The 25,505-nt window shown below is 43.9% G+C and overlaps 1 protein-coding gene across 1 annotated transcript in view; it reads left to right on the plus strand.

The window, feature by feature from the left end:
- C3H9orf85 (chromosome 3 C9orf85 homolog) overlaps window positions 1-25,505 on the plus strand; it is a 54,751-nt gene that overhangs the window by 10,240 nt on the left and 19,006 nt on the right. The window contains exon 2 of the mRNA XM_006266877.3: window positions 22,544-22,650. Coding sequence (XP_006266939.1) covers window positions 22,544-22,650 — 107 coding nt within the window. The remainder of the gene's footprint in view (window positions 1-22,543; window positions 22,651-25,505) is intronic.

Genomic DNA, 25,505 nt, shown 5'->3' on the forward strand with positions numbered 1-25,505 from the left:
CTGGGATGTGTTGTGTAAATTTCCCTTGAGGATCAGGACTGAGAGATTGGAGAGAGAGTGACCCTCCTGTGAGAAATGTGCCCCCACCGGTAATTGGGTGTTTGTGTCTTTGATGGATTTCCGGTGTGTGTTCATTCTGGTGCGCAGTTGTTGTCTGGTCTCTCCTACATATCTTCCATCAGGGCATTTGGTGCATTGGATGAGGTATACAACATTCCTGGAGGTGCAGCTGTAAGATCCTGGGATGCTGATGGCTCTGTTGTGGGGTGTAGTAATAGTGGGGGTGGTGGAGATGTGGGGGCAGGTTTTGCATTTCTTGTCATGGCACGGTCTGGATCCTTTTGGTGTGTTCTGGGGCTGAGGAAGTTTGCTTCTTGTGATGAGGTTGGCGAGGTTCGGTGCTTGTCTGAAGACTAGGATGGGTGGCTCTGGGAAGATTTTTTTAAGAATAGGGTCTTTTTCTAATATGGGTTGCAATTTTTTGAGGATTTTCCGTATAGGTTCAAGGGATGGGTGATAGGTCATAACCAGCGGTGTGCGATTTGTGGGTGTTTTTCTTTTGTACTGCAGCAGTTCTTCACGTGGTATCCAGGTGGCTCTTTCAAACGTGCGATCTACCTCTCTGGAGGAGTGTCCTTGCTGGGTGAAAGCCTTTTTAAGATTGGTGAGGTGGCGATCCCGGGTGTTCTCTTCAGTACAGATGCGGTGGTATCTGAGGGCTTGGCTGTATATCACAGCTTTTTTGGTGTGTTTCGGGTGGTTGCTGGTTTTGTGCAGATATGTGTGTTGGTCTGTGGGTTTCTTGTATACTGTGGTCTGTATTTTACCCTTCTGGATACTGATCATTGTGTCTAAAAAGGGGATGTTGGTGCTGGGGTATTCTAAAGAAAGTCGGATGGAGGGATGGTGACTGTTGAATTTCTGGTGGAACTCAATCAGATATTCCTGGTTCTCACTCCAAATGATGAAGATGTCATCGATATATCGTAAGTACAGCAAGGGTTTGATGATGCAGTTCTTGAGGAAGTCTTCTACCAGGTGGCTCATAAAAAGGTTGGCATACTGTGGGGCCATTTTAGTGCCCATAGCTGTTCCCATCGTCTGGAGGAAGTGTTGATTATTAAAAGCGAAATTGTTGTGTGTGAGGGTGAAGTGTATAAGCTCAGTGATATCTTTGGGTCTGTATTCTGGGTTGTAATCTTGTTCCTGTAGATATGTAAGGCAGGCATGGATGCCATCCTGGTGTGGGATGTTGATGTATAGGCTGGTAACGTCCATGGTGGCTAGGAGTGTGTTGCTGGGAAGGTGGTCTATGTTTTTAAGTTTCTGTAGCAAGTCTGTGGTGTCTTGGACAAAACTTGCTCTGTGGGTGACAAGAGGTTTTAGGATGGATTCAACAAAACCTGATATTTCCTCAGTTAGGGTCCCATGGTTGGATATGATAGGTCTGCCAGGGTTCCCTTGTTTGTGGATTTTAGGGAGCATGTAAAAAGTCCCTGGGTTAGGTAGCAGGGGGGGATCAAGGTCTGTAGTTTTTCTTGTAATCTTGGTGGAAATGATTTGATGGTATTGTTGAGTTTTTTGGTGAAAAGGGGAGTAGGATCTTCTTGTAGTTCTTAGTAGGTGGTGTCAGAGAGCTGTCTGTTGGCTTCCTTTATGTAATCCTCATGGTTTAGGATGACTGTGGCTCCTCCTTTATCTGCTGGTTTTATTACTATTTGGTGGTTAGATCTTAGAGATTCTATGGCCTTTTTCTCTGGTAGAGAGAGGTTGTTGTGGTGGCGCTTGTTGCTGATTATTTCATTGTTCATTCTTTCCCTGAAGTAGTCAATGTAGCGGTCAAGGTTAGGGTTTCGTCCACTGCGAGGTGTCCAATCTGATGTTTTTTGGGGTTTTTTGGCATTGATCTTTTCTTGAACGTTGTCAGAGGATGAGTTGTCGTTGGGAGTGGGTTCAGTGTGGTCGTGGAAATATTCTTTGAGGCGCAGGCGTCGGAAGAATTCTTCTAGTTCTCCACATTGAAGTATTTTATTAGGGTATTTTTCTGGACAGAAATTTAGGCCTTTAGAAAGGACAGATTTTTCAGTTTTGGTAAGCGCGTGTGTGGAGAGATTGATAATATTTGTGGGTTGGTTGCTGCTTGCAGTTTCATCAAGTCTGAGGTTGGAAGGTCGTAAGGTGTTGGTGTTGTTCCTCTGATGGTTGTTTTGTGGCTGGGGAGCTTGTTCTTGGAGTAATTTGTCCCATTTCTTCTTTTTATGTAGGATGAATGCTGTAGAAAGTTTTTCGTAGTCTCTTTGTATCTGCTGTATATTGTCAGGGAACATGCATGGATTTCTATCTTTTAAGTTGTTGTAGTGTATGACGATTTCCTTCCTGAGTTGGTCTCTTTTGGAGTAGAGTAGGTGAAGTAGATGATTTCTAATTTTCTCTGAAGTTCTTCTGCATAGCTGTGCAGCATATTTGGAGTTGTGTGTAGTAGTCAGGGGATTGTAGATGTTTAGTCCTCGGGGAATGAAGTTGTGTTTCTTGCAAAGGCTTAGAAAATATATGTCGCTGTTGAGTCTGGCTTCTTTCTTTTTCATGTTGTACAGTTTCCATTTCAGACGGCTGAATTCGATATCTTCCATGTTGCAGGGGTTTAGGTTGTAGCCGTGTTGGTCTAAGGATATAGGCAGACAAGGTTCCTTGGGTGAATTTGATATCTTTTATTAGACCAACCCAAATGGTTGGAGAATAGTTATTAAGCAAGCTTTCGGGTTCAAAAACCCTTCGTCAGGCTAAGGAAGCTTCAGCAGTTGGTGTGTGCTCTTCCTGGATGGAATGAAAAGTAAACAAGCCAGGGGCTGGGCTGGGGAGTCAGTTGCTAAACAGATTATAATGTATCAAAAATCCAATGTCTATGCTTAGTCCATGGTCTCTGGTATCCAGCAGGTTGATGAAATGGAGCTCATAGGCTCGTCTCTGGGATGTGTTGTGTAAATTTCCCTTGAGGATCAGGACTGAGAGATTGGAGAGAGAGTGGCCCTCCTGTGAGAAATGTGCCCCCACCTTACAAGTTAACTTGTAAAATTATTGGAGCTTCCACTTGAGCCCCTCTGCTATTTGCTATCATCACTTTCTTTTCTAGAGAATTACATAATTATAATGTAATTGTAGTTTTTGTATACGGTCTCATTCTTACTGTCTCCTGTTTATATGTTGATGAGAGTTTATCTCTACTCAGGTGTTGTTTTTATCTCTTCAACCACCAGACTTTGTTTCTCCTTATCTTGAGTCTTCAGGTTCTTAAGTGAAATTTTGGTTTTGTTTCATGTTGATTATTTATTTAAAAGATCTTTTTATTTATGCCACGATGAATACGTTAGTTATGAAGTGTGGGAGCTGTTAACATGCCTTTTCCGAGTTTTATAGAATACAGGATGTTAGCTCTGAGGTCACTTGTAGACTGGCATAAGAGAAAGGGTTGGAACAGGTGGTAGTCTCATTTGTTGATTATCTTTGTTTCTGACATTCTCTGGGGAACCAGGTTTCATATGCATGGTTGATTGAGAAATTAAAAGTAAATCCCTCTCATCGAAATGGATGCATAGAATTTAACACTTTTATTTCCTAGTATTCCATTCCTTTGGCAGTTCAGCCAGCTACTTGAGACCAACACGTCTTAAGAATTTGCAGTGTGCCCATCATCAGCCTTTTGCAGAGTACCAAAATAAACTGCCAGCGACTCTTAGTTGTACCCTTTCTAAAACGAAGAGCATCATCTTAAACCTGAAAAAAATACCTTGTTTATGGGCATATCACACTCACTTTCCCCCCAAAAATCAGCCTTCAAATTGGGGTGCATATCTTGAGTGAGGAATCTAGTTTCTGCACCCAAATTGAAGTATTAGGATGCTGTAATGTGGCTGCTGTGGGCTGTGCTTCTCTCCCAGCCCAGAAGGGAAGGGTGGAGTGCAGCCTGAGGGTTACATTTAATTTTAACCCTGTCATGTTTGCTGCTAAATTGACAGTAGCTTTTGTCTGAGCAACCAAAGGCTGCTACCCAATTGATAGCAGCTGTGACAGGGGCCACCTGCAGACATTCATTTTCTCCTGGGAACATCCCAGTAGAAATCATGAATGTACAGACGTTTAGGATTTTTCTCCCAGAGTAAAATGCCTGTTCCAGGAGAAACATAACCTGGGAACAACCAGGGTTAAATGGCTCCTGAGAATTTATCCTGGGACAGTGAACTGCTATACTCTTCCTTTCTAAGAGGAGCTGCAACATCGAGCATCGTCCAGCATCTTGGCATGCTTTGCTTCCAGTCTGTCCTACCATTCCGGCAGGTGTAGGGGGATAGTATATCACTCAGGCTGGACTCTACTGCTCCAGCCAAGCCTTTTCACAATCCCCTCATTGTGCTTCAGGGGGACACAGCCTGCAAGGCAGTCTGGACCAGTGAATCAAGGCTGCCCTGTGCACTGCTATCATCTGTCTGTAGAACAGGCTGAGATGCGTGCACAGGGGCCCCATGGGTGCACAGCTGCTTGGCATTTGAATATCTGTCCAGACATTTCTCGGTAAATTTTTCTACCAAGAAACCAGCCTAGGAGAATGGTCCCAGATCATTTGACACAGGTACACAGCCAGGGTTAAGATGGTAATTCTGCTGGAGGTTTGAGTGATGCTGACAAGCCAACTCCACTTCTCATTTGTGGCCAGCATTTGGCCATGGTGTAGCAGATAAGAGCCTGGAAAAGTCTCTTTCTTCATTATGTCGTCCCAAAACAAGGTGCATCTCTTCTTTGAGGGGTGTGTGGCATGCAAGAAAAGAGAGGGTGAAGTGCTGTGTAACAAAGAATGTATTTGGCAGCTGTGTTGGTCTGAGACCAAAATAAATACAAAACCTTAGAACTCCTGGTACAGATATGATGCCTTTTATTAGACCAACTAAGAAATCACACAAAAAAAATCTTTCTGCAAGCTTTCGGGCACACATGCCCTTCTTCAGGTTCAGAAAAAATTAAAGATAGTAACAAGTCCCCATAGACTTCAGTTTTGCACAGAGGAAGCACTTAGTATGTCCAAAGGGAACCATAATTTTTATTATCTCCACCCTTTTTCCACATGAATGCACGTGGCAATAATTTCATAGTTTCTAGGGTCGGAAGGGACCTGAACAGATCTCAAGTCCAGCCACAGATTGATTGAGAGCAGGTTCAGGCTTGCTATCAGGAGGCATTACTTTATGGTTAGGGCTGCCAGGCTCTGGAACAGGCTCCCAAGGGAGGTGGTGCTCTCTCCTACCTTGGGGGTCTTGAAGAGGAGGCTGGATAGATATTTGGCTGGGGTGATATGACCCCGGCACTTGTTCCTGCCCGGGGAAGGGGGCCAGACCTGATGATCTGTTTAGGTCCCTTACAACCCTAGAAACTTAAACTATTGCCACACGTGCATTCATGTGGAAAAAGGGTGGAGATAATAAAAATTATGGTTCCCTTTGGGCATACTAAGTGCTTCCTCTGTGTAAAAATGAAGTTTATTCTACCTATGGGGACTTTATACCATCTTTAATTTTCCCTGAGCCTGAGGAATCCAGCATTCCTCTTCCTTCTTTCCTTTCTTGGCTTCACTTTTTCTGCTGTCCCTCAAATACTGACCCATAATGCAGATGAGCTTTTTTTTTTTTAACATAGACTTAAACATGGTTAATTCGGGCTCAGTCTTGTCTCCTTTGGCAGCATGTCTTGTGGGTGCTGCTAGGAATGCTTAATTTCAATGCTAAACCAGTTTGTTGTGCTTATAGGGAAACTGAAAGTCTTTCTTTGGCTCCTGAATAGGTACATTGTCATTGAGATGGTTTTAGTCTATGAATGGCCTTGCAGAAATTTAACAATCTAGAAAGTGATAGGCAGCTGTCAGTGTTTATTATTGCCTTATTGCTTATTCTCTTCTTCCTTTGGTGAGTAATTATGCTGAAGAATTTGCAGCTATAGGTGGTTATCTTTTTCAACCCCAAATCTTGATAAGATAACTCTGAGGTTGCGAATGACTGACCAAAGAGCCATGCAAGGAAGCCCAAGAGCAATGAGGAGTCCAGCTTGACTCTGAGGCTTTGTGCTACCTCATGCACCATGCCATGTGGCCTTAACTGACAGCAGTGTCAGAGTGCCTGGCATACCTCTAAAATTTTTTGGTTTTAGCAGCGACCTTATTCTTGCATGGAATATGTTTAGCTAAAATATTCCTCGCCATACCTAAAGAACGGAAACATTTCATCATGACAGGTTAGAATTACAAATCAGAAAACCTAGATGATAAGAGAATTACTTTTTGGTTGGCTAAATTCTTAATGATCTTTATATAATGCATATACTAACTAGCTGGTAACACTCCCATCATTTTTTCTCTTGTGCTTCTGCCTAATTGAGCCCTCCTAGTTCTTACTAAATTTCACTTTGAGTTTGCTGCAAAACACCACGCTTGAATGATTCAGGAGGCACTGGCAGGATATCAAAGAGCAGGAGTAGGCTTGTAGGTATCCTGCAACAGGCCCTGTATTAAAGGTGGACAAATTTCTGTTCCCTTCCATGTCTTATGTGAAATTGGCTTCTTGGTTTTCAGAGCTCTGAGGATTTGCTGTAATTACAAATCCAGCTGTATATCTTCTGGCTCACTTTGTTTTTACAGTATGGGCCTGTTCTCTTTCCTCCTGTGTGTTTGGTAGCTCTAGCAGGAAGTCTCTGCTTGCATAGTTCTCTGTATCCCAAGCTTTCCTGCCCTTTCCCCAGGGTATTTACTTTCCTTTAGTCTGTTCTTCTCATTTTTAAATGTTGTGATACTATGTACTATGGACTCAAGATGATAAATAAAATGACTTCATGTTTTGGAAAAAGCATTAATTATGCTTAATGTAATGTAATAAACTGACTGTTTAAAAACATTTACCTTAAGGTTGTTAGTGGTTATTTTTGGACAGTTTTACTGATCTTTGGTTCCAACATTTAATACCTATTTTTTAAAAATGCACATGCTTACTGATGAAGTTAATCCAAAAGAAAAGGGAGTCTTCAAGCCTGACTGCATTCAGATTGTTACAGTTAAGACTGATATGTTTAGACTTGAATTTTATTTGAGCTATTAGAAAAATCACTGGCTCCTCAAGTTGGATAATGACAGCTATAAAGCTACATTCAATTGGTTTAAGTTTATATTACTTTTAATTAAGGCTTTTACCTGCACCCTTCATTTTAAACACAGGTCATGGGTACTTCTCATATTCCATAAAATTAAACTGATTTTTTAAGCACATGTCTTTGTGGGAACCGAGCCTCAAACAAGTTTAGAAACATACTTGGAAATGTATAAAGCCAAAGGGCAGTGACACACCTGTTTGCCATATGAACCAAAATCATAACCTAAAATGACCTTTGGTGTTTTGATGCAAAGGGAAGAGTTAAGGTATGACTAATATGGGAAGCGTTAAGCCCCCTCCAAGGAACTGGGGATGGTGAGTGTTGGCTGAGGAAAAACTTGATTTAGCTAATAAGCCTGATACATATATAAAACTATTAGTATTGACCGTTGTCTAAGATGCTGATTGATATTGTTCCCTTTTTTACATCTGTATGTCATCTGGTTTATGGAAATGAAAGGAGCTAGAGTATAGGGCTGTGCAAAACTTTGGATCGCGATTCGGATTCGGAGTTGATTCGGAGGCCAAATCTACAAATCCAAATCAAATCACTAGAAGCTTTAGGCTTTCTGAATCAATTCGTAGCTTCCAAATCGATTCAGAAAAGACTCAGCGATTCAGCCATAGGGTATAATGAGGAGTCAATGAAATATCTATAACTTTGTTGTTTCTTGCCTGATTCGGATGAAACTTGCAGGAGTGGTAGCTGCTGCTGAGGGCATGAAACCTGCCAAGTTTCAAGGTGATAGAAGCAGGGGTGTCTGGGAAACTGCACCTCAAATCCTAAAAGCAAAACACACGCAGTGTGCCCCCTTGAGGTCTCCTCCTCCTCCCCTACAGCCTCAGTCCAGTCCACCACTGTAAACAACGGCAGGTCAAAATAACTTAGCTGGCTCAACACCAATAGCACCAGCACCATCAAAGGTACCCAGACTGAACTGTCACAGAGCCTTTCTTTTTATAAAGGAATTCACAGCAAGAAGTAAAGATGTTGTGTTGGATATATGTTACTCGTGGTGTGTGATGGCTTATCTTGTGTTTTTGTGTGTATATGTTTAAAAGGAATACTTTAAAAATATATATCTTAGGAAGCTTTTGGGTAGAAAAACCCTTTTTCAGGCTGAGGAAGTACCTGCAGTTGGTGTGTCTCCTGGTCTTGGATGGAAGGAATAGTAAAGAATCCAGAGGCTGGCCTGGCACACAATGCAGGCAAGAAAGCCAGTCATGGGGTGAGGAACAGGCTGGGGGGGTGGGGTGTAGTAGTGCAGGTAAAAGTGCAGAGGTACCTGGGGAGTCAGATGTCTGAGTTTTGCCTGCCTGCGGCCAGAGATGCAGGGCCCCAGAACCCAGACTTCCCCTGCAGTTTTCACCCACCTGTGCCTTAAAACACACACTGTGTCACCTATGTCATGAGTTTTGCTTGTCAGCAGCTTAAGGTGCAGTTTCCCAGTAACCCCTGCACCTATTTCCTTGAAACTTAACAGGCTTTGTGGCCCCAGCATGAGCTACCATCCATGCAATATTTTTCTGCTCTGACTTAACACACACGTGACATAAGTTTTGCTTTCAGGACTTTGAGGTGCAGTTTCCCAGAAACCCCTGCACCTATCACCTTGAACCTTGGCAGGCTTCCTGCCCTCAGCAGCGGCTACCACTCCTGTAAATGTAATCCAAATCAGGCAAAAAACAGCAAAGTTACAGATATTTCATTGATTTCCTCATTATATCCTATGGCCAAATTGCCGAATCTTTTCTGAATCGATTCAGCCGAATTGAAACAGAAATGTGATTTGGATCTCCAAATCGAATCTCTGAATCAAATCAGGTGAATCTGAATCGGCCGAATCTGAATCGAATAGTTGCCTATTCGCACAGGCCTACTAAATTAGAAGACCTACTATACCAACAGGAAATGAACATCATTCTTTTATTTTATAATTAAGTGTTGAGTACTTTGTTTCTATTAAAATCAGTAACTCATGGTTTATAGGTAAATACCTGTTTGACCGGTTCTCAGTTATGAATTATTTCCGGCTACTACTTGGGAAATGAGCTTTTCTGCATTGTTATGCCACATGCAATCCTCTTGGGTATGGCCTCTTGCATTCCAATTACATTACACATTGCTGAGCCTCCCTTTGTCATCACTTAGTAACAAACATTTCCAACTCCAGCTGTGACGTCACAATGTATTATTGGAAATTAGAAAAGTATTTGCAAGGGGAGCTTACTTCTTTTTAAAAGCACATTGCTTAGCAACAGTAAGCTTTCTTCAACTCCAGAACTATAGTAATGTCTATTGAAGTTTCTTGGGTGACTCCTTAATGTGTTAAAAATAGTTAATGATATTAAGATGCTCTTAGGAATATAAATTACTGAATTTGAGCCTTTTTACCCTTCTGCATACTAATTAATAGAAATCAGCTAACTGAGGGAAACTAGCACAGACTACTCTGCAGGCTTTAAAAGATTAACTCAGACTATAGTACCCAAAAGAGTGTTATAGTTCCTTTATTTTCACTTTTCAGGATGTTCTTTTACATTGCTTAAAGAGCATATTTGAGTAGTTATTATTGCAATGTGGACCTTTCTATGAAGAAGACATGCATTTTCTGGAAGAAACTTAGTGAAAATAAAAGATTTGGAGCTAGAATACTTAAACATTAGCATGCTATGCTTGGAAAAACCAGGGTGACTAAGTGGAAATAAGTTACCTTAAGTGGAAATAAGGCCAATGTGGTGCCTATCTTCAAGAAAGGGAGGAAAGTGGATCCGGCTAACTATAGGCCCATTAGCCTGACTTCTATCCCAGGGAAGATCTTAGAAAAGTTTATTAAAGAGGCCATCCTTAATGGACTAGCCAACACCAACATCTTAAGGGATAGCCAGCATGGGTTTGTTGCGGGTAGGTCTTGCTTGACCAATCTCATTTCCTTCTACGACCAGGTGACCTATCACCTGGACAAGGGAGAAGAGATTGATGTCATATATTTTGACTTCAAAAAAGCCTTCGATCTGGTTTCCCATTATCACCTCTTGGAGAAACTGGCTAATTGTCGCCTTGGGTCCTCCACGATCCACTGGCTGGAAAATTGGCTCCAGGGTTGGACCCAGAGGGTAGTAATTGATGAAAGTCACTCATCGCGGTGTCCTGTGACCAGTGGGGTCCCCCAAGGCTCTGTCCTTGGACCCATACTGTTCAACATCTTCATTAATGATGTGGACACTGGTGTCAGAAGCGGACTGGCCAAGTTCGCCGATGATACCAAACTCTGGGGCAAAGCATCCACACCAGAAGACAGGCGGGTGATCCAGGCTGACCTGGACAGGCTCAGCAAGTGGGCGGATGAGAATCGGATGGTGTTCAGCGCCGATAAATGCAAGGTTCTCCACCTTGGGAAGAAAAATCTGCAGCATCCTTATAGGCTCGGCAGTGCTATGTTGGCTAGCACTATGAAAGAAAGAGACTTTCATAGATTCCTAGATGTTAGGGTCAGAAGGGACCTCAATAGATCATCGAGTCCGACCCCCTGCATAAGCAGGAAAGAGTGCTGGGTCTAGATGACCCCAGCTAGATACTCATCTAACCTCCTCTTGAAGACCCCCAGGGTAGGGGAGAGCACAGAGGGTAGTAATTGATGGAAGTCAGTCATCACGGTGTCCTGTGACCAGTGGGGTCCCCCAAGGCTCCCCCACACTTGGGGGTCATCATTGACCACAAGATGAACATGAGCCTGCAGTGCGATGCTGCGGCTAGTAAAGCAACCAAAACACTGGCTTGCATCCATAGATGCTTCTCAAGCAAATCCCAGGACGTCATTCTCCCCTTGTACTCAGCCTTAGTGAGGCCGCAGCTGGAGTACTGCGTCCAGTTTTGGGCTCCACAATTCAAAAAGGATGTGGAGAAGCTTGAGAGAGTCCAGAGAAGAGCCACACGCATGATCAGAGGTCAGGGAAGCAGACCCTACGATGACAGGCTGAGAGCCCTGGGGCTCTTTAGCCTGGAAAAGCACAGGCTCAGGGGTGATCTGATGGCCACCTATAAGCTTATCAGGGGTGACCACCAGTATCTGGGGGAACGTTTGTTCACCAGAGCGCCCCAAGGGATGATGAGGTCGAATGGTCATAAACTACTACAAGATCGTTTCAGGCTGGACATAAGGAAGAATTTCTTTACTGTCCGAGCCCCCAAGGTCTGGAACAGCCTGCCACCGGAGGTGGTTCAAGTGCCTACATTGAACACCTTCAAGAGCAAACTGGATGCTTATCTTGCTGGGATCCTATGACCCCAGCTGACTTCCTGCCCTTTGGGCAGGGGGCTGGACTCAATGATCTTCCGAGGTCCCTTCCAGCCCTAATGTCTATGAAATGTATGAAAACCTATGGAGAAGTACAGATACCTAAACATTTAACATTAAAACAGTTTTTTGACATAATTGCATACTTATTCGGTATTAATGCACCTTTCTGAATGTGAGCAGGCATCAGCCTCTGAGGTATTAAAATAAAATTAAAGTTACAAGGTCAAACACTCAAACATTAGGAAATGTCGTAATTGAGTTGTCTGAGTTGCTTCAATTCTGGCTTTTCTGTGTGTAGTAAAGCAGGCTTTAATTACATAATGTTTTTTCTTCTCCATAGTTGCGCTTCTTCTTCCTCCGTGCTATTTAGATATTAGCAAGAACATTGAGGGCATAAGAAAGAAAGCCTCTTTGTTTTTAGTTCTGTTACCTGGAAACAGTAATTGTCAGAAATTTTCCTCTAGCCTTTGTGGCCTCAAGCAGATCATGCAAAGTCACTTTGTGGGAATAATGCATGTGTAGTCTATTTGGCATATATACACGCTGTGAAAAAAAATTGCTATTCCCTGTGCAGATGCAGTCTGGGTTTGTGTAAACTGTAACTTCTCTAAAGGCTTTGAATTTGCCCATAATTGAGCAATATTTTTCACAGTGACAGCAAAAGATGGTTCGCCAATACCTGGACAATGCCCTCCCAAATGTCAGGAACGTAAAGCTTCTCAACAAAACAACTGTAAAGCATTACAAAATACATGTTTTCCCTGATCATTTTATCAAACAATCTCTACCATCACTCCGCAGAAAAACCCCTTCCAAGAGACTTGGAAAAGTACAGCCTGAAATGCTGAAATTTGGAAAAGAAGAGTCCCCCTGAAAGAAGACGGCTTCCTGCTAAAACTCGGGACTCTTTCCCAAGTAGGGCTTCTTAAGCCTAAAGAGAAGAAGGAAGAGGAATGGTGACCCGTTCTAGATCTTGACCTGTCATTTCAAATTCAGGAAGGAAATGGCCAATCGCAAGCATCAGTTTGTGGATTTCAATCTAAGAAAAGTGATTGCTTCCAAATACTAACAGTCAAGTTCATAGAGTTAATTTTCACTTTTACTTTGTTAGACTGCCATAGCTCATATAAATTTTTTTAGAGTGCAGTCCACTCTTCAGAGAGCTTATATACTGTTTCATTTCTTAATTTTTAACTTAATTCCAAAGATAAACCTTTTAAATCTTATTAACATTACGGTTATTGGAGCACTCGCAAGATTCAACCATGTAATTCTCAAGAAATGAGCCTACATATTTCAGTCGAAGTCCAAGACTTGATTCCAAGCGTTTCTAAAAATATTATCACTGAATGGGTTGAATATCCTGACGACTGTTCATCAAGCCAGGAATAAGTTGTCATCAATTTAATTGGTCTCAAGGCAGATTGAGAAGCTTTATTTAGAGGTTTATTTAGAGGTTGGCGATTTTTGAAAACATCATACAACGAGACATGGTGAACAGTTCCTTACTACTCAGAACAGAGAATTTTCTTTGAAACGTTAGTCCATTCTGGAAAGTTAGTCATGGAATTCTCCAAGCAGGGTCTAGGAAGGTGCATCTGGTTTGAAAATGTGGAAGCTGGTCTCTTAACCCTTTTCTTTTCAGGGCCATCACTTCATTTTCTGCAGTAAAAGGATGGTAGAGGAAGAGATGTGGGTTTTCTGGAAAATTTTGAATTTAGGGCTTTAGAAAATTTTCTGGAAAATTTTCCCATGCCCTAAATAGAGCGTTGTCTGACTTAGCATGTTTATTTGACTTATATTTAGTAAACAAAATTAAAAAGGTCCCCCCTTATTAATTTTTATGTCCCAATAGCCATAAGTATTTTAACTGAAATATTTGATTAGGAAAACAGTTACATACAGCATACTTAATGTGGTTTAAATGTTATATTCAAACAAATTCAAAGCCTTATGTGGAAAGAAATTATTTTCATTGGAATACTTGTAAAAATGTAAGGACAATGCACAATAGCATGTCCTTCCCTTACATTGTTTGTTTAAATGTAAGAAAAAAACCCAAGGCACTGAAAATGTTGACACACTAATTTTAGCACACCCAAAGAACTGTGCATAATATGCCATGCTTTGGTTTTGATTTGACCTGCACAGCCAGTAGGTGAATTCATAACTTGATTTTTGGTTTGGCTTATTATGTGACTGTATTTACCCTCCTGTTTACAAATCAATAAAACATGTATGTACTTTCTCTCTCTCTTCCTGGGGATAATCACCTGAAAAACATTAATTACAACTTTGAAACTGCCAAGCTTGCCTAATATTGTATTGGCATCCATTCATTGTTACTAATAAATTTTATGAAACAATGAATTTTTAGATATGGAGAATTTCCCATGGAAAAATAAAGCAATGGAAAATTTTCTGCCCCATATCTCTGGGTAGAGGGACCCACACTATTCCTTTTGTCTGGCACCCTAGTTAAAGGACCCTGCTCCTGATCACCTGCTGCTTCCCTGGGTTGCTTGCTATCTTCCTTGTTTATCCTCTCTCACCACATTATCCCTTCTGGCTTCGTACTCGCAGATAGAGTGGTAATTAGCACCTCCATTAATTTTTTTGTGTATGGTCTATGACGGATTTCATAGACCTTAGGGCTGGAAGGGACATCATGAGATCATCAGATCCTTGGGCAGGGAAGTCAGCTAGGGTCAAAGGATCGCAGCAAGATAAGCATCTAAATGTTTCTTAAAAGGATGGTGTAGTAGGAGCAGGACTGCTGCAATGGAAGAGCAGCTGCTAGCCATGTACAAGCCATGTTCCAGGCTTGTACAGGGCCCTGGACATGTAAACCCACTAGCAGTATAGACAGCTGGTGTGCAGCAGAGGAGATGAGAACAATCAAGCAGGCCTGAGACTGTGTCACCTAGGAAAAAAGGAAAAATTGGTGCCCATCAACATAGGCATTGGGGCAGTAGCAACTGACAACCAAAATCTTGGGTCTTATGCAGCTGTGGTGCAGGGCAACATGAACAAAGGAAAAGAGCCCTGGAAGGGAGAGGTTGGACTCTGATGAGGGCATAGCAAGGAAGCCTGTAGCCAGAGGAAAGGTCAGGATGGAAATGAAAATAGGCAGATAAATACATGATACAGCTGAGATTGTATAACCATATGGATATAAAACCAGTGGGTGATAGAGTCCCTTTGATTAGGTCAAAAATCTGTTTTACTCCAGGACATCTCATTAATCCTTTAGCATGCTCTGTGTCAAACTTGAACCCAGAAAAAATGTCAGCTTATAATATTAAATAAGAACTGTGGGGGGCACCACTATGCAGAGCCCTCCACCTCACTGTGCCAGGCCCCAAACCACACTTTGGGGTCTTCCACACTTTGGGGTCTTCCCAGGGGAGCCTATGTCTGGCCATCCCCCTTCCTGAAGAACACCCACAAGCCTGGGGTAACGCTGCCACCACCTGGGCATTGGTCTCTGTTTGGGCTCCTTGCAGCCCAGGATACACAAACCCTGCAAGGCTTGGGGATGCTTCGCCCACTGCTAATATTTTGGGGTGTTTCTGCCAAAGGCATCCAAAGATAGCCAAGCCCAATGTAGCTGGCCCAACAAAGGGAGCAAGAAAGGCCTCTCTGTCCCCTCTCCCCTCAAGAATTAACAGCCAGGCACACTGTAACTAGGGGTGCACCAGTAGAGATTTCTGAGGCCGATATTGATAGCCGATTTTTAAGGAGGCATATCAGCTGATACTGATCTGATTTCCGATACAGCATAGAGAGATGCATGCATCTGGTAAGTCTGTTGTGGTGGACAGGGAGGGGGGAGAGAAGGAGGGTGGGGGGCAGATCAGGGCCTTCGTGGTAAGGAACAGAGTGGGGCTGGGGCAGGCACTGCCCAGTTGGGGTGGAGTGGGGCATGGGATGAAGCTGCAGCTTGTCCAGGGGGCGGGGGGGGACAGCTCTCACTGCTGTGCACACTCCAGGAGGTCATGGAGGGGCATGTGACCTGAATCTGCATGGGGTGGGGGGGCTGCTGCTGCAGGTTTGGATCTGGGGCTAGAGCAGCACCAGGCTGTTTCCAGCTGGGAGCTTGGGCCAGGGCTGTGCTTGGGGCAGGCCGCAACGGTCCTAAGTGGTGGGCTATGGCGGGGGCTGCAGTCACCCCAAAATTCGCCATAGCCCCCCAACAGCCCCTCTGCCAGTGCTGTTGCCTCCCACCCTGAGTGCAGCTCGGCTCAGCCCCCGCCCCAACCTGGAAGAGCCCAGTGCAGCCCAAGCCCTCAGTGGCAGCCCACCCTGGCCACACGTGGTGCGGATCCAGGAGCTGATTTCTGATGCAGCCAATTTTCTCTATATCGGTGCTCATCTGATATTGGACCAATGTATCAGTGCACCTCTAGCTGTAACCCAGTACCTTTATGGATCGGGGGAGAGAGCAAGTGTGTGGGGGTAGACAAAGGAATTAAGAGAAAGCACCCTTAGCAAAGCAAAGTAGTTTGAGTCTTACAGTTATTGGCACAGGGGCACTTTTAACACACAACTGAATTACTTAGTCCTAATCTACTAGTTGGTTTTCAGATGTTTACTTACAGATTCTTCCAGAGATTCTCTGGAGGCTTGTGGCATCTGTGTTTTAAAATGCCACCTGAGGAAGGGAGCCCTGCGAAGTCCACCACGGCTAGGGAATTTATCTAGCCCAGTCACCAAGGTGACCAGGTTGAACCAAATATCATACAAGTGAAAAAGAGAGAGAGGAGTAGCTGGATTGGCCCAAGTAGGGGCAGACAGAGGCAAGTTTCTTCACGAGAACAAGCACATCTCATGGATGAGATGTGGCCTGTATGGCCATAAAAAGACAGGTTTATAAATTTGATTTCAGATCTGTTGACGGTAATGTTCTACCATTGCTTCTTGTCCCATCGGTGTTGCATAACTGCAAGAGTATGGCAAAGTGTAAGAATTACTACTGTATGAAGTAAAAAAGTAACATTGAGGTTATTTTAATTGAAACAGTGACACAAAACTGCTTTATGCCCTCTTCTTTTCATCACCATAGTGTGATTCTCATTTGGACTGGCTGGTTATATAAATTTAGGGAAGAATTAAACAGAACCATGAAGTTTTGCACCACTGACAGATATCCTACAGTAGAAAGTGGAAACAGTTCTTCCAGTAATTCTTTAAAGCACTTCCTATTTTGACCAGCATCACTTATGATTTGAATATGATATCCCCACTTACCCACCCTTGTGCCGGGGGGCCCCAACCAGCACACAGCTGCTGAGTGAAGTTGCTGATACTGCAGCCACCTGCAGAACTGCTTGGCTCCCCTGGCCTCCAGCAGCTCCTGCTTCTGTTCCTGCTGCAGCACTCTGAGCAGCAAGCGCGACGGAAACTGCAGTGGGGCAGGAGTGGGCCAGGTGGGAGTGCGGGGCCTGTGCCCATAAGGGAGAAAGCATGAAGGGGCGAGAGCATTGAGCCCAGGTCAGCCTAGTTCCATCGCACAGGGCTCTGTGGTTCATGTGCAGCTCCCAGGATTTGCATGCCACTGGGGGGGAACCCTGTGCAATGCAGCCAGCAGCCTTCCCTGCTCCCTTCTGCCATGTGCAGCTCCCGGGATTATGCTGAAAGTGGCAGGGAACCCCATGTGATGAAGCCAGGCTGCCCTGGTTGAGTCTTAGAAGCTGCATGTGGCAGCAAGGAGTGACACCCAGCTGCTGGCTCCATTGCACAGGCCCCCCCCCCATGGTGTGTGGCTCTGATCCTGGAAGCTGCATGTGAGCCGTGGGGAGCCTTACGTGATGGAACCAAGCTAGCCTGGCCCCACACCCTGCTGCCATGTGCAGCTCCTGGGACTGGCTGGAGCTGTGCACCATTGTGGGGCTCTGCTGGCATGGGCCATGAGCACCCTAAGGGCCTGCTGCTGCTCCTAATGCCATCAGCGGTGGGGGCTGTGCACCATGGACCCCACACACACCCCGCCTTACTTGCACTCCCCCACTCCACACCCCTATACCCTGCCCAAACCCCATACCCAACCATACTCCAGACATTCCCCCACAGACTATATATTAGAGTAATTATGCAGTTGCCTCTATATGCACTATGCAAACGCACATAAATCAGGACAAAAATATTTTTTGAAATAAAATGTTATAGTAGATGTTTCATTTTTAGTGTATGATTTGGGGTTTTTTTCCATTTTCAAGATGGCAAAGAAGTACATCATGAGGCAAGGGGAGGGACTTCCAGTGGCAAAGGTCAGGGGTTAGGGATAGGACTTTCGGTCCCAAAATGGTGACCAGGAGGCGATGCACCTCTCAAGGGGGGAGGTTACCCTTGTGGCCCTCAACAGCTCACCAAAAATCATTAAGCGACACTCCAGCTGAAATAATTACCCACCCCTGATCTACAGTGTTACAACTAATCACTGCAATTTTTCTTTAAGACTAGCTCTTGTACTATGGCTCTTTGTGTTTACCTATGTTTGAAAAAATTATTCCAAGCTCTCTTTTTTTTTAACATTATTGTTTTTTCTTTATTTTACTAGACAGTTTTAGACACATTGGCTCAGATTTATAAAGATGTTGGGACCTAACTCCCATAGTAATCAGTGGGAGTTTGCATCTTATTACATTTGAGGATCTGAGCTTTTGCTATTTCACTCAACTTAGCCTTATCAATTTCTGTACTTCTTGTAAAGGAATTTTTATAGGTTGTTTTTAAAATTAGGCTTTCAACCAGTGACTTCCATTTGGCTCTCTGGAATTGGTCTGACTTTGCAGGTTCAGTTTCTTTGTAACTTTTTGGTTCTGCTCTAAATCATGTAAAAATAGAAAATGATCTCTTACATTGAGACTTATGTATTCCATTGTCATTTCACAGGAATTATATGAAGCATTAATGTTTTTAATGACTCATAAGTCAAGCTTTGTTATACTTAACCAGACACAAGAAAATTATTTGTATGGTCATAACAAGAGTTACGTCATCTAATAGTTATGTCATCTAATAGGTATCCCATATACTCTTCCTTCCACACCTGCCTCTTGAAGTAAAATGTTATTGTTAAAACAAGGCTTTTCCTTAGTACAGGTCATTAAATCTAATGACTTACCTTTAATAAGACAGGATGAATCTATTTCCTTTTTATCTTCTTTAACTTTCAAGAATACCATGGCAGGGGGTTTGGGGCTGGGTGGAATTACATGGGTACTCTGTGATCTAGAAGGTCCCTTCTAGTCTTGTGTTCCTCAGTTCTTAATTCTGGACTGTTGATTCTACTGAAAGTTATGTGATGATACCAAATAGTATTTTGCTTATGTCGCTTTGTGACTCTGGCTCCAAGATTCATAGATGTTAGGGACTAGGTGTGCATCAGGATCTGGGGGAACGCCTGTTTGCCAGAGCGCCTCAAGGGATGACAAGGTCCAACAGTCACAAACTCCTCCAAGACCGTTTTAGGCTGGCACTGGACATAAGGAATAACTTCTTTACTGTCCGAGCCCCCAGGGCCTGGAACAGACTCCTCCCAGAGGTGGTGCAGGCACCTACTCTGGACTCTTTTAAGAAGCATTTGGACACTTATCTTGCTGGGATCCTTTGACCTTAGCTAACTTCCTGCCCCTGGGGCAGGGGGCTGGATGCAATGATCTTCCAAGGTCCCTTCCAGCCCTGATGTCTGTGAAGTCTATACAAGCTCATTGAGTCCAGCTCCCCCTGCACTTGAGCAGGAAAGGCTACTGGAGATTAACTGCAAAATCTTGGCATTTGTGCCCCTCTCTCTCTATTCAAAGACCCTGTCAATAACATGCTCAGTCCAAATGATTCCAGCAGTCCTACCATTTTACTTCTTTTTAGTGTTCACAGTCCTCTTGGACATTGAGAAGTTGTGGAGATAGGATAATTATTTTAATATTGGGCTTTTTAAGAAAAAAAACACTAGTTCAGGTAATGTGTCTGGATACATTTCTTAAACATGCGACTTGCTCAACCTTTGTGATATGGCATTATAACTGCAAGGGCAGACTCAGCTTAAAAATAATTTCTCTAAGGAAATTTTACACATGCACATTTGATTAGATGCCTGGCAACTGGCAGGAGTTCAGGGTGCACAACGGGACCTGTTATCATTATGGCAATAGTCATAATTAAGAAGAGACTGTCAGCTCCTGCAGCCCCTAATACTGAATTGGAGCAAATATAATAAAGGAAGCCTGGGGTGGAGACATGCTTGTCAGGGCCATGACAAGGCTGCTAGTGCACTCTTCTGTCCTATTATAAGTGGATGTTTCCCAACAGTAATGTTAGATTTGTTCAGTCATCACTTGATTAAAATTTTCATTTGACATTATTTCCAGGTTAGTGTAACTGCCCTGAGAAATAGTTGGAACACAGTTTTCATTAAGAGAAGAAAATAGGCATCCGTTCTGTCTCCTTTTGAAGTGATTTACAGTAAGACAATCTTACAAAATGTTGTGAATACTGTTCATGACAGAATTGATCATTCAATTTTCTGGTAAAAACCTTAAGGCTTTTTCAATTTGCTATTTTTCCTCTATTATACTGCATGTACCTTGTAGCATTTGTGGCTAATGTGGTTATTAAATAGGTATGTATTTCACAAAACATGAACTTTTATGCTTGGGTTGTGTTTAAAAATACTATTGACACTTTAGCTTAGCTGTTTGCAACATTTTTAGGTTCAAGGCACCCCTTGATAGGCTCGAGACACCCCTTGGAAAATGCTGAATCCTGGTTTGTACTATTTTTTTTCACTACAGAAAAATAATAGAGCAATTCTTCTGTTGCCAAGGACTCAGACAGATCACAACTGGACAGAATGGCTTCAACGCTATGAATTCCATTTGAAATCTCTGGGTTTATCTTGTGAATCATACTTGTACACCAAACAGTGCTAACATTTCCATGCCACCCCCTGGTACTCTTGAAAGTATCTCAGGGCACTTCAGGGTGCCATAGCCCTGGTTGAGAATCACTGCTGTAGCTCTTGAACACAAAAAGTCATGGAAAACAGATTAGATCATAACTTTATTGTGAAGGCCATGGCTTTTATAATGATCCTACTAGGATGTTTCTCCTGTGAATACCACAACTCACTAGCCTGTCAAGTTAAAATCTGAGATTTGATTTTTCTGAGTTCAGTCTACTGTACAGATATAATTACCATAACTGCCAGCAGCTTTATAGGTAAAGACACTAATGCATTATGAATTAGCTATATATGTTTTCTAAGACAGTTGCATTGTGAGGAAGCTACTTTTTTCATTTACTGGATAATTGTTTCATGTAGTTAACACTGTTGCTTCCTATGTACTTGTTGCTTGTCAAGGAAACACAATTTTCAACTTCTTTTTATTTATTTTTTTTAAATTACACATTGAGAGGAGGGGGAGGTTTGTGATGAAAGATGTGTCAAGAGTCAGTATGATTTGGCAGCTCCATTTTATTTCTGCTTTAAGAAAAAAGCTGAGGCTACCCACTTACTGTATATAGCAGCGGTTGTCAACCAGGGGTACTTATACAAGTCCTAGGGAGTGCGCAAAGCTAATGTGGCCAATAAATGCTGCTTGCATGTGCACTGCTGCAGCACAGCATGCAGGCGGCCAGGAGAGCAGCTGGGTCCGGCTGGTGAATGTGTTGTGAGGGAAGGGGGCCTGGGAGGGGAAAGAGGAGGGGGCAGATCAAGGCCCCAGCGGTGGGGGAGGGAGTGGGACTGGGTCAGGGGCTGCCCATCCGGGATGGAGCACTGGACTGAGCCATGTGGCGGGTGGCTCCCGCCGCTGCGCGTACCCTTGGAGGGCACGTGAGGCGTGTGCCCCTGGGTCTGTGCGGGGCAGGGTGGGATGTCGCTGTGGGCTGGGACCAGGGCTTCAGTGGGCTCTTTCTGGCAGGGGCTGGGCTGGGCTATGCTCAAGGCACATGGTGACGACGGCCCTGGGAGGGACATACGGGAGGGGCTGTAGCCATCCCAGAATTTGCCATAGCTGCCCCCACCCCCAATAGACCTCTACAAGCGCCGCCACCATGCGCCCCCAGTGCAGCCCAGCCCAGCCCCCACCAGGAACAGCTCGACACTGGCCCCAGCCCACAGTGGCAGCCTGCCCTCCCCCACTCAGATCTGGGGGTACACATCCCCGTGCCTTCCCAGGGGTGCGCATAGCTGTGGGAGGCGCTCCCTGCTCGGCTTAGTCCTGCGTCCCACCCCAGCTGGGCAGCCCCTGCCTTAGCCCCACTCCCTCCCCCATCGCTGGGCCAGCCTGCCCTCACCCTGCGTGCAGATCTGGGGGCACATGCCCCCCAAGCCCTCTTGGGGTGTGTGCACCAGTGGGAGCTGCCATACACCCTCCCTGTCTCCCTCAGATGAACCACTCACAACTCCGTCCCTCGCTTTGCCCTGGCTTACAGCCCGTCCCAGCCCCACTCCCTCCCTCACCATGGTGGCCTCGATTTCTGCCCCCACCCCTTAAAAACAAGAAAAAAATATAAAGGGGTATATGAGCTGAAACTTTGACAGAGAAGGGGTATACTTGTTAAAAAAGGTTGAAAACCCCTGGTATATAGTATTAAAGAAGCTTGAACAATGCTCAGTTAAATTTTGGGTATTGAATTTATAAGCTCTACTCAGTGAACAAAAAGCTGTGGCAATAGACCATGGGGTGCAACAAAAGAAGATTAATGCACTGTAAAATGTCCATGAATGAAAAAGTAATTGGGCAACAGGATTTATTTTGCCTCATTCTTTTTAGGAATACTTGGAAATGTTTATCTGTTCTTATATTAATAATTTTTAAAAATGTAAATGAGTAGATGAATGATTTGTTCTTGTGCAAATGTAATTAGAATGTATCTCTTTCCCTGTGCTTTATAAGATCACAAGATGAAGATGGAGTGATTTCATTAAATGAAATGTAGATTTTTTTAAAATATTAAATTGATGAGCTGTTTCTACTGTTTGTTTTTTTTAAAGCATTTTAAATGTTTCATTAAATACAATTATGTAATATCATTCCAACTTTATTTTTTTTAAAGAAAATAAATGCAAAACTTCATGATGGAGTTTGTCAGCATTGCAAGGATGTCTTGGAGTGGCGTGTAAAGTTCAGCAAGTACAAACCACTAACAAAACCAAAAAAATGGTGAGATAATTCCATTACTTAGCTTTTACTGTTTCACTTTGATGTTCTTTACAAGCTATGTTAATGGTAATCTGCTTGGTAAATTCAGTATTTGAAATTCTAAAAATATCTATAAAGCTGTATTTGCTTTTTGTTATGATTGTTGCTTTTGCATTTTGTTTTCCACTTAGCACCACCTTCCATTAAAATATTTAATCACAACAGAGCTCTTGTAAAATATGGCAAAATATACTTTTTCGGAACAGTGAAATCGGAAATAAATTTACTAAAGTTAGAAAGAGCAAGTCAAATTTCTTTCTGTTTTTTCAATGGGCAAGAAATATTGCAAAGAATGTTCATTAGGTGAAAATTTCTTCATTCTTAGAGCCTGACAGAATTCCCTTAGCACTACAAAATGAAAACTAAGTATAGGTATCTTCCAGGGCTGTTGGACAGGAGATTAAAAAATTCTAATTTTTAAGCCTAATGTGGTGTCTTTAGTGGGTGCTGTAAGTACCGTACCGCCTTCTTGGTCGGAGCGCCCCCAACTTCCCTGCCACAACTTGTTACCTGATGAAAGGAGGGGTTCAGTGGTGTTCTTCCCAAGTGAGCTGTTGACGGGGGTACTCACAGCTGTGCTGCAGTGTTCTTTGGGACTCTGCCTCCCCTACACACCGTCCACTCGCCAACCACTCAGATGTTCCGCTTGCTGCTCCGCCGATCTCCATAAGCCCCCTTGTTATGGTGTCTGGTGTCAGCTTCGGCCAACCGGCCGGTCGCCTGGGTGTCAATACATCTGGAGCCTCAGTCCCTGATCCCAAAGCATTGAGCTTCTTGGTGCTTTGGCATCCTTGCTTCCCCTCTGAGGGAGAGGGACGCTTCTTATAAGCTTTGAGATTGCGTGGCTGGGGATTGTCCATCCCCAGCCTAATGCCTGACACTGTCCCCCTGCCTTTGAAGCAGGGCAGTGTCTGCTAGGCTGTTATAACCAGCCTCTGGAGCCACCACTGCTGCTTGCCTGGCATGCTCCCAGCTGGCTCTCTCCTCCTCTCCCCTGCCTTGCTGGTTTCTGGTGGGGTTTTTGAACCTCCTGCAGCAGCAGCATCAGCTGCCGCAATTAGCCGGATGCCACCCTGCCCGGGGAGCAGCTGTTTGAAGAGCCGGCATAACGCCAGCTCCCGCAGCCACAGCTGCTACTCCAGCTCCAGCTCCAGTCCCGCTCCTAGAAGTAAGTCTACCGGGGCACGGGGAGTCTGCTTATTCACCCTGGGGCTGCCCCCACCATTTTAGCGCCTGTGGGGGCTTCTTGCCACCACACCTAATTTCAAATTTTGTTTTCATCTAGAACTTCCTCTGAATCTGGATATGGCATTGTCCTTTACTAGTTTTTTTTTTTTTAAAACCAATATCCACAACCATACATATCCTACAAACTGCTCCTTACAAATGGACTATGGTGCTGTATGAAAGTGCAAAGGTCAGCAATGCAGCTTGCCAGATGTATAGTTTTAGCTAATAGAATATTTACAGATATGCAGATCACTGCTAGAAATATTTTAATATAAAAAAATTGACATTTGAAACTTTTGCTTAAAGGTTCAAAAGTAAAATATATAATGTAGCCCTGAGCAATGCAAATGAATCCATGCATGTTAACTACTGATTTCTAGAGGGCTTTCACCTGTGATTAAGGATTATCAAATGCTCAAATGATAAGTGAGGGCAGTTTCCTTTTTTCTCTGTGAACTAGGAGTGTTGCTGACACATCAGCATTATAGCTGATGTCTGCTGACCACTGGGACACTACTGTGTCACTGTGCTACCAGTGTGACACAATGAAAGACTAATAGACAAGCCATGTTGAGTAAAGGCAGAAAAATCTAGGCTTTTAAAGGACCAATAAAAGCAATTTATAGCTACAAAATAAAGATAAAACACCTGATATTGCTAGTACACTCTTTCCATCTTGGTTTAGCAGACAAAATAACTTAAATTATTTTATTCAAGAATGTACTAGTGATATATGACCATTCCATGAATCAGAGCTCTCTGATATTCACCAAAAGCTGGATTCAGAAAACTCTGGCATTTTTTACATAGAAAACTAGCTTCACTCATATGCATTTCAGTATAAATCACTTATATAAAATGTTGTGAGTAAAACTGTAGGAAATGTAAACAGGAAAATCATACTGTCTAAAACTAGGGTGGGCAATTATTTTACCCTGTGGGCCACTAAAAGAGTTTTGGTGAGCTATTTTGAGCCGGGTGGGGGAGGGCTGGAAGGGAGGGGTGCTGACCTGGCACAGCAGTGGGGGTGGGAGGGTGGGGCAATTGATCCTATCCAGTCCCAGGAGTGGGTTGGGTGAGAGGGGCCAGGATCAGCACAGGGCCTCAATCTACTCCCACAATCTACACATTGGAGCAGAGACATGTGGGGAGCAGATCATGGTTCTATCCCAGACCCTAGCTCCATACTGTTACCTCTATGTGATCCCAGCCCCCGCCTGCCCATCCCACTCCCAGCTGTCACTCCCTACCAGCCTGTGGCTCCATCTCATCCACCTGACTGAGCATGCCCTGCCTATGCAGGATCCTGGACTGGTCTCCATGGACTGCCCACCTGCCTGCCCACTTATGGTGGCCCTGGACGTGGGTGTGGGACAGACTGGCAGCAGCAGCTGAGCAGAGTGAGCCACCACCACGGGGGCTGTCAGGAAGACAAGTCCAGCCATTGCACTGCTCTGTCCCTCCCTCCCCCCCCTTCCCCAGCCACACGCCTGGGGGCAGTATGCCCAGCCATGTGCGCCATAGATTCATAGATTCATAGATGTTAGGGTCAGAAGGGACCTCAATAGATCATCGAGTCCGACTCC

The sequence above is a fragment of the Alligator mississippiensis genome, chromosome 3, assembly GCF_030867095.1.
Source record: "Alligator mississippiensis isolate rAllMis1 chromosome 3, rAllMis1, whole genome shotgun sequence".
Classification (NCBI taxonomy): Eukaryota; Metazoa; Chordata; order Crocodylia; family Alligatoridae; genus Alligator; species Alligator mississippiensis.